The sequence below is a fragment of the Pongo pygmaeus genome, chromosome 2, assembly GCF_028885625.2.
Source record: "Pongo pygmaeus isolate AG05252 chromosome 2, NHGRI_mPonPyg2-v2.0_pri, whole genome shotgun sequence".
Lineage (NCBI taxonomy): Eukaryota > Metazoa > Chordata > Mammalia > Primates > Hominidae > Pongo > Pongo pygmaeus.
This window is the reverse complement of record NC_085930.1, coordinates 52,362,953-52,377,104: the sequence shown is the minus strand read 5'-3', so window position 1 is coordinate 52,377,104 and position 14,152 is coordinate 52,362,953. Positions and strand designations below refer to the sequence as shown.

Below are 14,152 nucleotides of genomic sequence, written 5' to 3'. Positions count from 1 at the left end.
GGGAAAGCCTGCTCATCATTTCCTTAGACTCAGTCAGACTCTGTCTTCTATGCTGTCACTCTCAGGGCATTGCTTACACATTTAAGTGTGTGTGCACTAGTCATTTCCCTGTTTGCTCTGGATTGATCTATTCCCCTGCAGGTTCCCCCACCAGCAGGTTCCAGCGAGGTCTAACCCAGTGGAAGCATGCTCAGGTGGGTGGCTGCTTTGGGCAGGGGTTCCAGAGGGGCTGCACTTCCCATGGGTTCAGCTCCTGCCAAGCAGCCTTCCCTGTGGACCCAGCTTTGCTAACGCCACTCCTGCTTTGTCCCTCTAGCCTAGGGTTGTAGTGGCTCCTGTTGTGAGTAATCTCTGCATTGTGTCCCCATCTCTGTTTTCCAGCTCATCCAACACACTTGTAATGAGTTTGCTGTGCTAAATTCCTTCTCTGGGACCTCCTCTGTTTTCCTGACCGGACTCTGACTGAGACAGTGACATTATCTGACAGTCTGTCTCCCCCTGGCTTGTGAATAACTAACCGGTTGCTTTTTAAAGAAGCATGCACCATGGCTGCTGACTTCTTATCCCCTGCAGGCTGTGGCTCCCTACAGTTGGGGTTCTTTGCCCTCTCACTTCAAGTGTAGTCCCACCAGCCCCCAAGCCCAAGTCTGCCCCAACAAAGGAAGGGAATGATTAGCCCCAGTTCCAGGAATCACCCAGCCTCAAGCCTTCCTGGCCGCTAGTCTGGCCCTCAGCTCGCACTCCTTTGCTGACTGACCCTGTGCCTCAGATTCCATTCTGGTAACTGACCCAGAACTGCTCTCCTTTCCCAGGAGTGGGTGCTCTCCAGGCTCTGGCTAGCCCTCCCTGGGATGGTGACTGAGGCCCTCCTCCCTACTGACATCCCTGATACCCGCACTGTCTGGATTCCAGAGTACTGTTTCCTCTCAGGGACCTGATTCCTATGTCCTCTCCACATGTTGGGACATGCCATCCCTGCTGCCTGCCTGCCCTGCCTACTCTCGTCTGAATCTATTATATTTGGACCCACTACTGAGCAGCTCCTCAGCATGTGTCTGTGGCTGGATCTATAGTAGGTGCTGCCCCCAGCCAAGCCGGCTGGGTCCATGCATCAGCAATCACACAGTCCCTGACCTGGGATGTCTATGTGTGTAAAATGAAAAAGTAACCAGCTCCTAAGGGGAAGGGTCAACCAGGTGGGACACTTACGTACATGGTGATCTTAGATGAAGAGGTGACGTTACTGCTAAGGAAAGTAACCTCGATGTTGGTGTCCTTGTTTCTCAGTTCCTTCAAGTGAAACTCCACGAGGCTGTGATGCACTAGGAAACCAAAGCACAACAGAGACTGGCCAGAGGGCAGAAGGTACAATGGGCAAAAATCCCAGAGAGCAGCAGTGTAGTTGGGAATCTTGGCTCTATCTCTTAGTAGCTGTGTGCCCAGGAGCAGACTACCTATAATCTCAGATCCTCAGTTTCCTCAAGTGTAAACTGAGGATAATAAAAATAGACACTTGGCCAGGGGCAGTGGTTCACTCCTGTAATCCCAGCACTTTGGGAGGCCTAGGCGGGTGGATCACCTGAGGTCAGGAGTTTGAGACCAGCCTGACCAACATGGTGAAACCCCATCTCTACTAAAAATATAAAAATTAGCTAGGTGTGGTGGCACACGCCTGTAATCCCAGCTACTCAGGAGGCTGAGACAGGAGAATCACTTGAACTCAGGAGGCGGAGGTTGCAGTGAGCAGAAATTGCACCACTGCACTCCAGCCTGGGTGGCAGAGCAAGACTCCGCTTCAAAAAAAAAAAAAAAGATACCCTAGGTATGAAATAAGTGGGTTAATATGTATGAAGTCCTCAGGACCGTGCCTGTGCCTAGGAAGCATTCAGTAATGTTAGTTTTTGTTATTTTGTAATACTAATGTTTTACTTCCCCTTGTTTGCTGACGTATTCATGGTGGGATGATCTTGAATGAGCCAAAATGCATCTATCATGTACGGCTATCCTTTGAATGTTTGTGTACCCTCCAAATTCATGTTTAAACTGAATGCTCTGTGCAACAGTATTGAGAGGTGGGGCCTTTGAGGGAAGGGATTAAGTCATGAAGGCTCTACTATCATGAATGAAATAGTGCCTTATAGAAGGGCTCAAGGGAATTGGCAAGGCCCTTTTTTGACCTCCTGCCTTCTGCTGTGTGTTAACGCGGTGTCTGTCCCCTCTGGAGAATGCAACAGCAAAGCACCTTCTTGGAAGCAGAGAGTGCAACCCTTATAGACATGGAATGCTGGCACCTTGATCTGGGACTTCCCAGCCTCCAGAGTTGCGGGAAAATAAATTTCTGAGTTTTGTAAGTTACCCAGTTTCAGGTACTGTGTCATAGTAGCACAAATAGACGAAGACATAAACTAAAGATTTAACTCATAAGGTCAGGCGCGGTGGCTCACTCCTCTAATCCCAGCACTTTGGGAGGCCAAGGCAGGCGGATCACCTGAGGTCAGGAGTTTGAGACCAGCCTAGCCAACATGGTGAAACCCTCTCTACTAAAAATATAAAAATTAGCCAGGCATAGTGGCAGGCACTCGTAACCCCAGCTACTAGGGAGGCTGAGGCAGGAGAAGCACTTGAACCCCAGAGGCAGAGGTTGCAGTGAGCTGAGATGGCGCCGTTGCACTCCAGCCTGGGTGACAAGAGTGAAACTCTGTCCCCCAAAAAAAAAAAAAAAAAAAAGACAGAGAGAATTAACTCATAAAATATAGCAACAGCCCTGCTCCCTCTCCATACACCCAGCGTCAGGGAAGCAGGCTGTGTGTGTAGGAGACTGCTCCTCTCCCTGCGGCCACTGGTTACCTGTGTGGCATCCAGACTCTCCCTTGAGCAGCATGGACGCTGGAGCTCTCAAAGTGAGTGTTGCCAACATAGACTGGGTGTACAGCCTGGGCCACGGTGATACCCCTGGGACCTGCTGTCCCTCTGGCAAGAGAAGGTAAGAAAGATTACAGGCCAGGCATGGTGGCTCATGCCTGAAATCCTAGTACTTTGAGAGGCCAAGGTGGGCAGACCACTTGAGCCTAGGAGTTCAAGACCAGCCTGGGCCACATGGCAAGACCCAGTCTCTACAAAGAAACAAAAACAAAAAATTAGCTGGGCATGTGGTGTGTACCTGTAGTCCCAGCTATTTGGGAGGCTGAGGTGGGAGGATCACCTGAGCCCAAGAGGTTGTAGCTGCAGTGAACCGTGACTGTGCCACCACACTCCAGCCTGGGTGACAGTGGGAGACTCCGTCTCAAAAAAAAATCAAAATTAACAATTTTAAGGAAAGCCAGGCGCAGTGGCTCACGCCTGTAATCCCAGCCCTTTGGGAAGCTAAGGCAGGCAGATCACCTGAGGTCAGGAGTTCGAGACCAGCCTGGCCAACATGGTGAAACCCCATCTCTACTAAAAATACAAAAAAATTAGCCGGGCATGGTCGCGGATGCCTGCAGTCCCAGCTACTCGGGAGGCTGAGGCAGAAGAATTGCTTGAACTCAAGAGGCGGAGGTTGCAGTGAGCCAAGATCGTGCCACTGCACTCCAGCCTAGGTGACAGAGCAAGACTCTGTCTCTAAATAAATAAATAAATAAGAAAAGAAATATTACAGTTTCCCTAACACACTGTCCTTTTCTTTTTATTAAGGGATAGGTGCACCTGGTGGCATTTTGCAATCACTTTAGTCTCAGGGAATTTTCCCAGGCTCCTTTGGTGATGCAAAGCTAGAGATGCAATCCTTCGCCTCTCCTCTACCTGTACTTTTTCATTTGCCATATTTTATGGGCTAACATTGGGTAGGGGAATATAAACTGGATGCAGGTGAACTCAGCACTAAGTTGAAGGAGTGCTATGGCACATCTGGGCTCCCTGGGGTTGGGAACAGGGCTCACAAAAAGGTGCCAAGATGCCAAGAACCCACAAGAAGAAAGGAGCCTTGAATGCTTCCCCTCCACAGAGGAGGACATCTGACACCACACCCCATCTGTCTCTCCTTCTCAGATGTTACTATGGGATATCAATTGTTATGGGGATGGGCAAGGGCTGAACTGGAAAGGATGATATTTGCAATGTGGAAAAAATAGCTAACTTACAGAAGCTTTAGGAATTTAATTGTCAGGGTTGAGTTTGCTATATTATATTATTAATACTTCTTCCTTTGCTAGCAAGTATCATTGATTAAGAAAGTTTTCTAAGATTCTGTCTTCTTCTTCTTCTTCTTCTTCTTCTTCTTCTTCTTCTTCTTCTTCTTCTTCTTCTTCTTCTTCTCCTTCTCCTGCTTCTTCTTCTTCTCTTTCTTCAGAAACAGGTTCTTACTCTCTTGCCCAGGCTGGAATGCACTGGCACAATCAGCTCACTGCAGCCTTGAACTCCTGGGCTCAAGCAATCCTCCCACCTCAGCCTCCCTAGTAGCAAGGACTACAGGTGAGCACCATCCTGCCTGGCTAATTGTAAACAATTTTTGTAGAGACTGGGTCTCACTATGTTACCCAGGCTGGTCTCGAACTCCTGTCCTCAAGCAACCCTCCCACCTCAGCCTCCCAAAGTGCTGGGATTACAGACGTGAGCCACTGCGCCTGGCCTGCTTCTTTCTTCACTTACCCTGGAGGCCCCAAGGGAGCCAGGCCTAATGTTGGGTGGGTGGGAATTAGTGGAATCAAATCTGCACAGGAACATGTCTCATGTCATACAACACAGAGTCCTGAGTGGTTGGTCAGGAGCCTGGATCCAAGGCCCAACCCTGCTGCTTACAAGCCATGCTGCCTTGCCTAAGACACTGAGCCTCTCCATGCCTCAGTTCCCTCATCTACAAGCAATAGCCCCCAACTTATCACACAGGACATGGTAAGGATGGAGTGAAGTAATGGAGAGAAGGTACACTATGTGAAAAACTGTTCTATGAGGGACTATATTGTTTAAAAATTATTATTTGGTAGAAGGTCCTCTGCCCATGCTGGCGCATGCGTGGCACAGGTCAACATTGCTGAAGTCAAAGCAGGCCAAGGGTGCTAGGCGTGGGAGCCCAGTGCCATGATGGCCTGAGAGTGGCTGGAGAGCTGCTGATCCCTACCCTCTCCCTACCCATATCTGTCCAGGGAGAGCAGGGAGGACTCCGCTTCCATCCCTAGAAGTGACAGCTCAAGGCAGAGCATGCCTGTTTATGTGCCCCTCTGTGGTTTTGGAACCAACAGGGCTATGCTTCTGAAGGTGTGGGGAGGTGATCTCACAACAAATATGAAACAGTCAGAAAAAGTATGGCCCTGTGAACCCCCTCAGCAGGGAACTTAACATGCTGTTAGTCTCCAGGCATTCCCCACACTTTCCTGCCAGGTATATTCTTAGCTGCACAGACACAGAGGCACCAGCTCAGGTTCCTGTGAATCTGCCCAGCAGCTGGAATTAGAAGTCAGGACATCTGGTCCTGGCAGCACCACCTCCACCACCAGACAAAACATCCTCCCGCATGCCACCTCTGATGGGATGGCGCTGACAGAAGGGGAGCTGAGACATACAGCCTGCAGACAGCAGGTTCTCAGAAGATGGAAGCATGGTGGTGGTGAGGAAGGACTATAGAGTTTAGAGTCAGGAGACCTGGAGTTGAGTTCTGACCTTTTCACCCAGCCGTGGAGCCTTGGGCATGCCACTTAGTCTCTCAGAGCTTCCCTTTCCTTACGTCTCCCAGTTGGGTTGTTGAATGAGCTGATAAGGACGTGAAAAGCCCACAGTTGACTCTGTAGTCCACTTTGCTCCTAAGAGGTAGCCAAAAACTTTCTCTGGCATGAAGATAGAAACACCCTAACTATTCTCCCAAATTCTCTGATTGACTAAGGGATGGAAATTATTACTGATTGGGTTCCAGTCCCTGTGCTAGTGATCTCCTGTGCGCCATTTTATTTTATACTCACAACTGGTTCTTTAAAGTAGGTACTGTTATGGTTCCCATTTTCACATAAGGATATAGAGTTCAGAGAGTTTAAATAACTTGTTCCTGATCACACAGCTGGTAAGTGGAGAAGCTGAGATTTGAATCCAGGTCCAGGTGAGCACAGAGTCTGAGCTCTGGGCTCCATGTCATACGGCACCAGGCCTTCTAGTACCAGGAAGATATTTTCACAAAGATCCCTTCACTGACTCGACACAAGCTGATCAGAAAATCAGTTAAAATTGGGTGGCATATAGTTTATCATCCAAACCAGCATACTTTATCCTGTACACATGATAAAGCAGACAGGACCCCAGGATAACCAGCATAAACCAGGAAGTATAGTCACCCTAGTTAAGATGCACATAGCATAGGGAAGGATGATGGTTCAGCTTGTAATGTATTTCATGGATTCTGGACACATTTTTATTTCACATTTCACATCGTTACAATCACCAGCATCCTAGCTTCAAAGAAATGCCATGGTTAGGAGCAACAGTGAGAAGCTGGAATGCATCTGTGAAGGGGAAGGAGACCAGAGGGAAAGGTTCAGTATTCCCCAGGGACCCCGACCTTGGAGGCTGCCAGGGTGAGAACCACATAGGGTGGGCGCCAAGAAGTGGGAAATGAGAGTGCAGAAAGGAGGCGACCAGAGGACACTCCTAAACACCACTCGAGAGAGAAGACCCACTGGAGGGTAAATTTTGAGGGTAAGAGGAAATAGGGTCAGTAGATAGACGGTAAGAAGCCCCCAAGTCCTCGTCTGAAGAGCAATCGGTTGGACTCACTCTGAAAGTTTTGGTTCAGACCAAGGGCTGTTGCCACGCCTCCAGTGATACCTTTGCCCTTATCATTCATTCCCACCCAGGCTACCACACTAGGCTGGAATCCTCTGGTGGTGCCCTGGCAGAGCTGAGCTCATGCATTTCCCCCTACTCACTGCAGTACGGAGCACTGGAAGTAGTCAGGAGGTAGACTTTCACTTCCTTGGGGAGCGGCTCTATCTTGACACCACCTTGTTCCACAAGTCCTGGAAATAAAGAAACAAAGACAGCAGAGTCCTGAGAAGGCTATCTTAGGGTCCCAAAACACCCAGCCACGTGTTTATTAATTCATGCACCCATTTATTCCACAGACATCTACACTGTACACGCACTATGTGCTGTATTCTGAGGTGAGTCCTGGGATCCCAGCAACTCGGTCCAGTGGGCAGTAAACACGCACATAAATGGAAGTATGCTTTTCAGATCATCTGACTCATTCTTGGCAGGTAATTATAAGAAATCTGACACTAATCTGTCTCTAACTTGCAAAACCAATCTCCTATAGTAGTTGTTTTCATGACATTTATATCCCGTGCAGTGGGAGCACGGTGAAGCAGGAAGTGTTTGACCTGAAGACTAGTGGATGACAGGTGGGGAGAGGGCATCCTGGGAAGAGAGTATGGTTAGGACCAAGGCACACAGGTGAGGAAGCCCGATGTACACTTGGAAGCACAAGTAGGTAGCACCACCAGGTGTTCAGTGCAAGAGAAAGTGTAGTGAGAGATGAGGCTGGGCAGACAGTGTGAGGTGGCTGTTATGTCTGGGGTCCATGGCATCTAGGGGAAACTGACATATGCACAATGAGTAGGAAATAATGATGACTGGTTCTATCATTGGAAGCTACCCTACTTTACTATTTTGTCAAGCTGGTACCCATTTCACTCATATAAGCAGTGACAAGCTGCTGCAGTTGAGTGGCAGCCAGGGGTAGCGGGAAGTGAGAGAGTGCGGGAGGGAGAGAAACAATTTCCAGTGCCCAGGAGTTTTTCCTGGAGCTCTCCATCCTGGATAACCACAGGATATTCGTAGCAATGGTCTACACAAGTGAGTTAGAGGCCAGATCCTGCAGCCTTCCTGGCATCCTTTCCCCAGACTGGCCTGGATCATCCAGGAAGGTGCCCAAGTCCCCCAGCAACTAGGCATCCCCCCAGCTGCCATGAGGCCACCAGAATATCTGACCTCTAATGTGGGTCTTGTGTTCCACTCTTAGGGATTCCCCACCACACAGAGATTTAGGGTCTACGAAGAACTGGAGAATGGCCAGAAGTGAGAAAGACCTATAGGCAGCATCTGGTCTGAGAGTGGTGGAACCTGTATGTGGGAAGGGTGTGTGGGGGGCAAGGATGGCCATAGGGAACACTATAGAGAGTGAGGGGTGGGGCACGAGAACCAACCATCCACCTCCAAGTAAGAACAGGCTGAGCACCTCATCACTTAATTTTCTTTTCCCCAATTGGATAGAATTCTTGACCATAGGAGATCAGGACATTAAGAGGGGACAACTAGCAGGGCTTGAACTTCCCCACATTGTCAAAGGAAGTCAAAGGGGTAGCACTTTACCTATCCTTGGGCAGGAAAGCAGAAAAGGGTTAAAGCAATCCAGACAGCGTCCAGCAAGGAAGGCCTTGTAGCTGGCACAGGGAAAGGCCATCAGTGGACAGGAATTCTCCAGGGCGCTGATGTAGAGGTGCACAGCCCTCATGTGATCACAGATCAGATAACTATAACCTGAACAGAGAAAAAACACAACCAAGGTTTCAGTCAAGACAAATGGAAATCTATGCTGTTTACCGAAACTCTATTGAATTTTATATTCCAGCAAGCTGTAAATACATGCTTGGGAGTCCCCTCAAATCACTTTTTCAAAATATTAGTGTACATGGTTACTACATTCTACTTTTTTCATTTTACTTTTCCTGAGATACGTAAGCATAATCCATCAAGAAAATTGCTTGATTTGAGATGCATTCTTTTTTTTCTTTTTTTTGAGATGGAATCTCACTCCGTCACCCAGGCTGGAGTGTAATGGCATGATCTTGGGCCACTGCAACTCTGCCTCCTGGGTTTAAGCAATTTTCCTGCTTCAGTCTCCTGAGTAGCTGGGATTACAGATGAACACCATCACACCTCACAAATTTTTGTATTTTTCATAGAAACAGGGTTTTGCCATGTTGGCCAGGCTGGTCTCAAACTCCTGACCTCAGGTGATCCACCTGCCTCAACCTCCGAGAGTGCTGAGATTACAGGTGTGAGCCACCGTGCCTGGCCTTGAGATGGATTATATGATCATGCAAACTCTTCTTCATAAAATGGGAATATATAGAGAGTTGATGACGCTGCCCCACTTCTCAAAATGGGTATTTGTGCATATTTTTACCTCCATTATCATCAGCCATACAACCAATTTTTTACAACCTCATTATACCCTACCCAGCAGTGAGACTGCTGCATCAGCCATGGTTTGTGGTCACTCTCTACAGCCAATGTGCTGAGGCTCACTGGGCCAAATGACTGATATGCTGAATTTGTCAAATATCCCAGTTTACCAAAACTTAGTTCACTGTTATTTACTATTTAAGTTTGCAGCATTCAACATTGGATAAATTGGCTGGAACTAAGAAGTATGTGGTGAGCTACAACTCCAGGGTCCTGGGGTCTTCAAACTCTCCCTGCACCTTGAGACCTCGTTGCTGAGACCTGCAACCAAGGCCAAGCAATATTTTGACTTTCCTTTCCCCTGTGGTTGAGACACTCTGTATGGCCAAGCTCTTTCCAGTTGCAACAGGGAGCTGGGGCAGAGACAAACTAAACCCTTCTCAAATTGTGTTATGAAGAAAAAATGAAAAGTGGTCAATTGAAATGCCACCAAATCTTCAAAAGCCATTGAAACCAAACTATCCTATTTTATCAGAATTGCTGAGAAATTCACAAATTGCGAAAAGAAGCATGTTTTTGGAAAACTAGTAAATTTGGTAAAATAGATCAGTAGTTATTCAGTAAGATTGTCAAAGGAATCCTTAAAATGTTAGAAATTTGGTAAAGCAAGAAAAGACTAAAAACATAGTAAACAGAAATCAGCATTTTAAATTTTTATATGAAATGCTGATATATTGGCTATATTCATAAGATATAAGAAAACCAAATAATTATTGATCTTAGCTTTTGACAAATTTAGTCTGCTAAGAATATATCAATAACTATATTAAAAAGAACATTCCAGGAGGCCGTATTTAAAGAGAGGAAATGTACAGTCATTGAATGTGTTCAAAATGATCATCTTGAAAACAATTTTAGAGAACTGTTGGAGTTGGTAAATGTGGTGAAATGGCTGGGCAGTGAATTGATCCTTCTGCTCACCAGCTTTGGGCATGATGGCTTGCCTCTGCCACAGCAAGGCTCTGTAGAGGATGCAGTTGGTGTGGACTGTGCTACACCCTCCCCTCAAATGCCTGGGCTCTGAAGACATCCATCCTTGAATACATTCTGAGTAAAGCATTATGGGACACAGCAAAGGACACTGTCAAGCAGACCCTCTATGGCCCACTATGGCTGACTCAACACAAAAGCTGTTGGTGAATTCCAATCTCTGGGGTTGCCAAATACCAACTTTCACTGGCTTTCTGACCTGCGTAAAAGAAGGTGGGGCAGCCAGGTTGGTCTTGGCCTCCATTGACGAAGTAGTCCACATGTCCAACGGGAATCCGAATACCCAAATCTGAAAGGAGGCACAACTCCATTAACTTCCTTACTTCAGGGAGTCGGCTGGCAGCAGACCTCAAACTCTGACCTTGGGAGCCCACCCACTCTCTGCCACGTCACTTTTAAGTGCTGCAAGACTTCACAGGATGAGCCCTCAGACAGATTTCTTTTCTTTTCTTTTTCTTTTTTTTTTTTTGAGACTTTTTTTCTCTCTCTCTCTCTCGCTCTTGTCACCCAGGCTAGAGTGCAGTGGCGCGATCTTCTCTCACTGCAACCTCCGCCTCCCAGATTCAAGCGATTCTCCTGCTTCAGCAGGAGTAGCTGGGATTACAGGTGGATGCCCCCATGCCCGGCTAATTTTTGTATTTTTTTTAGTAGAGACAGGGTTTCACCATGTTAGCCAGGCTGGTCTTGAACTCTTGACCTCAGGTGATCCACCCGCCTCAGCCTCCCAGTTTTCTAAAGGGATTTTTCATGCTAAAAGGAACCAAAGAGATTCTGTTGGTAAGATGCTCATATTTGCCTAAGAAAATCAAGAAAAATATCCTGTAACACAAGTTTTTATAACTCAGTAAATGTTATAAACTTGGTAAATTTCCTCATTGAGTAGTTTTGGTTTTCCTTTGAATAATAGTTCAGATAAACGTGTATGGGGTCACATTTCCACAGTCTCCCCAAAAACATATCTTTGTGCTCTCCTGACTGAGTGGAAATAGGACGTGGCTCCAGAGCTGAGATAAGAGAGCATCCTCTGCCGTCTTTCTGTCCCTGTGTCCAACTCATGGACCCTCTGCTGTGGCAGAGTTGAGCCCTCAGACTGGCTCAGGCCCAGCTGCTGAAGACCCCGACTTTCTCCTTCTATCATCTGTCAGTATTGGAAGAAATTCATTGTGTATTATTTGGTTACTGCCATCGACCTGGAGGTTAAGCAATGACCTAGAAGCCATCCTTGAGTCTTGCCCTTCCCTCATACCCCACATGCAGCCCATCACGCGTCTAGTCAGCTCTACCTCCAAAACATATTTTGAATCTGTCTACTTCTCTCTGTCTTTCCTGCCACCACCTTTGCCCAAGCCACTATCATCTCTCACCCGGACCCCTACTACAGACACTCTCTAATGGGCATCCGGGCTTCCCTTCGTGACTCCTACGGTCCACGTAGCCTGTAAGCTCCATGTAGGCAGGGACCTCATTCAATGTGTTGATTGCTGCCGTATTCTCAGCACCTGCCACGTAGCTTAATAAATATTGATTGAATAAATAGAATGTTGTTTTTTTTTTAAGTCACATCAGGGAGAGGCTCCAACTTTGAAGGGGCCTGAGAGGCCTTGCTTAGGTAAATGGGTACCTAATAAGTCACATATTTAGCAAATTTAAGGACAGAAAGGATTCACTATTTTTTTTTTTTTTTTGAGACGGAGTCTTGCTCTGTCACCCAGGCTGGAGTGCAGTGGCGCGATCTCCGCTCACTGCAAGCTCCGCCTCCTGGGTTCACAGCATTCTCCTGCCTCAGCCTCCAGAGTAGCTGGGACTACAGGCACCCACCACCACGCCTCACTAAATTTTTGTATTTTTTTTTTAGTAGAGACGGGGTTTCACTGTGTTAGCCCAGATGATCTCGATCTCCTGAACTTGTGATCCGCCTGCCTTGGCCTCCCAAAGTTCTGGGATTACAGGTGTGAGCCACCACGCCCGACCAGGATTCACTTTTTAAATGAACAAACTTAACTCACCTAACATAGCTAGGAAGAGGCCTGTGGGCTTTGGTTTCCTATCTGTGAAATAAAGGTGGGAAGAAGGGTTGGACAATACAACTGCACGTGTTTCTTTCAGAATCATGAGTCTTAAATGCTAAAAAGAGGCTTCTGACCACAGGAAATGAGATGTGGACATCTCTTAACTTGAGCTGCAAGCTCGTCTGGTCAGGGACAGATGTTATTTCTCCCTGCACCCAACACACTAAGCATAGACCCCACGGGCATTTGCCGTGGAGCAGACATGAAGAGGAATGCCCCCGCCTTTCCCAACTGGTCAGAAGAACTTAATTTGGTCACAATGGGTTGAGAGTTGGGGAGTCTTTCCTGTGCCTGTCACTATTGGAAAAGGGATTCTTTTTTTTTTTTTTTTTGAGCCAGAGTCTCGCTCTGTCGCCCAGGCTGGAGTGCAGTAGTGCGATGTCGGCTTATTGCAAACTCTGCCTCCTGGGTTCAGGCCATTCTCCTGCCTCAGCCTCCCGAGTAGCTGGGACTACAGGCGCCCGCCACCACGCCCGGCTAATTTTTTGTATTTTTAGCAGAGACGGGGTTTCACTGTGTTAGCCAGGATGGTCTCTATCTCCTGACCTCCTGATCCACCCGCCTTGGCCTCCCAGAATGCTGGGATTACAGGCGTGAGCCACCGTGCCCGGCCCAGAAGAGAGATTCTTACTCTCCACTGGACTGAAGGCCCAAGCTTGTCATCTGGGGAGGAGGGAAGCTGTGACAGGCCTGCCTAGCTGGGGAGTGGAATGGCCCCATACCTTGGGACCAGGCACACCCATCCTAAAGAAGCTTCATGACTTTCCCGTAAGTCAGCCAGGCAGCAATGCCCTACCCAGTACTGCTCAGCGCACTGTTGTTACTGCATTCATTTCAATCAGAAAGTGAGACTCATAACCAAATACTTTTGGCCTATAAATGAGAATTCTCTTGCCTACAGTGGCCAAAAATACAACCATTCACCTCAGTGGTCACAGAGACAGAGCTGGAAGAGACTTTCAATAGCATTTTGGTAAACTCTTCACTGTGCAACAGAAGCTCAGAAAGGGGCAGGGCATCTCTGCCCAGAGCCACAGAGCTGGCTGCCAGCCTCCTAGGCACAGCCTTGAGCTCATTCCCTCACCCCAGGAAGGTCACCCCAGCTCACTGTCGGTGTCTGTGTGGATGGCTTCCACGAAGAGGGCATCTCCGGCATCCAAGCGCTCTTCCACACTAGCCCTGGTGTACTCAGGTCCAGCGGGGTCCAGGCCTGTGAGAAGAGACTGATATGAGGGACCTCTTTCCTCTCAGCTGCAGGAACATTCATGGACCCACCACACACCCCACCCACCCTTCCAGTGCAGATCATAGAGCCTCCCTGAAAAGACCCAAGGGTTGGGAGAATTAGCTGAGGACCATCTTCCTCAGGAAACCCCACTCTCTGTTGTCTCTCTAGAGGTAACCTCTCAATGACTCAGTTTCTCTGGCTCTAAGATGAGCTTGAGGCCGGGCGCGGTGACTCACGCCTGTAATCCCAGCACTTTGGGATGCCGAGGCAGGCGGATCACGAGGTCAGGAGATCGAGACCATCCTGGCTAACATGGTGAAACCCCGTCTCTACTAAAAGTACAAAAAAATTAGCTGGGCGTAGTGGCGGGCGCCTGTAGTTCCAGCTACTTGGGAGGCTGAGGCAGAAGAATGGCATGAACCCGGGAGACAGAGGTTGCAGTGAGCCAAGATCGCGCCACTGCACTCCAGCCTGGGCAACAGGGCGAAACTCCATCTCAAAAAAAAAAAAAGATGACCTTGATAACACCAATTATTTGATAGAAGTTAATGTAATGTAAAGCTTGTTACTACCTTCATGTAGTAATAACAATAGCTAAATTTCTTCGAGCAGTTACTATGTACCAGGCCTTATGCTGGGCAGTTTTACACACTCTAGT

The 14,152-nt window shown here is 47.9% G+C and overlaps 1 protein-coding gene across 8 annotated transcripts in view; it reads right to left on the bottom strand.

Annotated features, from left to right (window-relative positions):
• The window catches only part of PLA1A (phospholipase A1 member A), a 32,804-nt gene that overhangs the window by 3,390 nt on the left and 15,262 nt on the right, over positions 1 to 14,152 (bottom strand). Inside the window, exons 5-11 of one of the 8 annotated variants that reach the window (XM_063662583.1) lie at positions 13,375 to 13,476; positions 12,204 to 12,245; positions 10,397 to 10,486; positions 8,332 to 8,499; positions 6,888 to 6,977; positions 2,848 to 2,970; positions 1,210 to 1,322 (exon numbers count right to left, since the gene is read on the bottom strand). In XM_063662583.1, coding sequence (XP_063518653.1) covers positions 1,210 to 1,322; positions 2,848 to 2,970; positions 6,888 to 6,977; positions 8,332 to 8,499; positions 10,397 to 10,486; positions 12,204 to 12,245; positions 13,375 to 13,476 — 728 coding nt within the window. The remainder of the gene's footprint in view (positions 1 to 1,209; positions 1,323 to 2,847; positions 2,971 to 6,887; positions 6,978 to 8,331; positions 8,500 to 10,396; positions 10,487 to 12,203; positions 12,246 to 13,374; positions 13,477 to 14,152) is intronic. The other 7 variants (XM_054481999.2, XM_063662584.1, XM_054482000.2 and 4 more) reach the window with 7 other exon arrangements.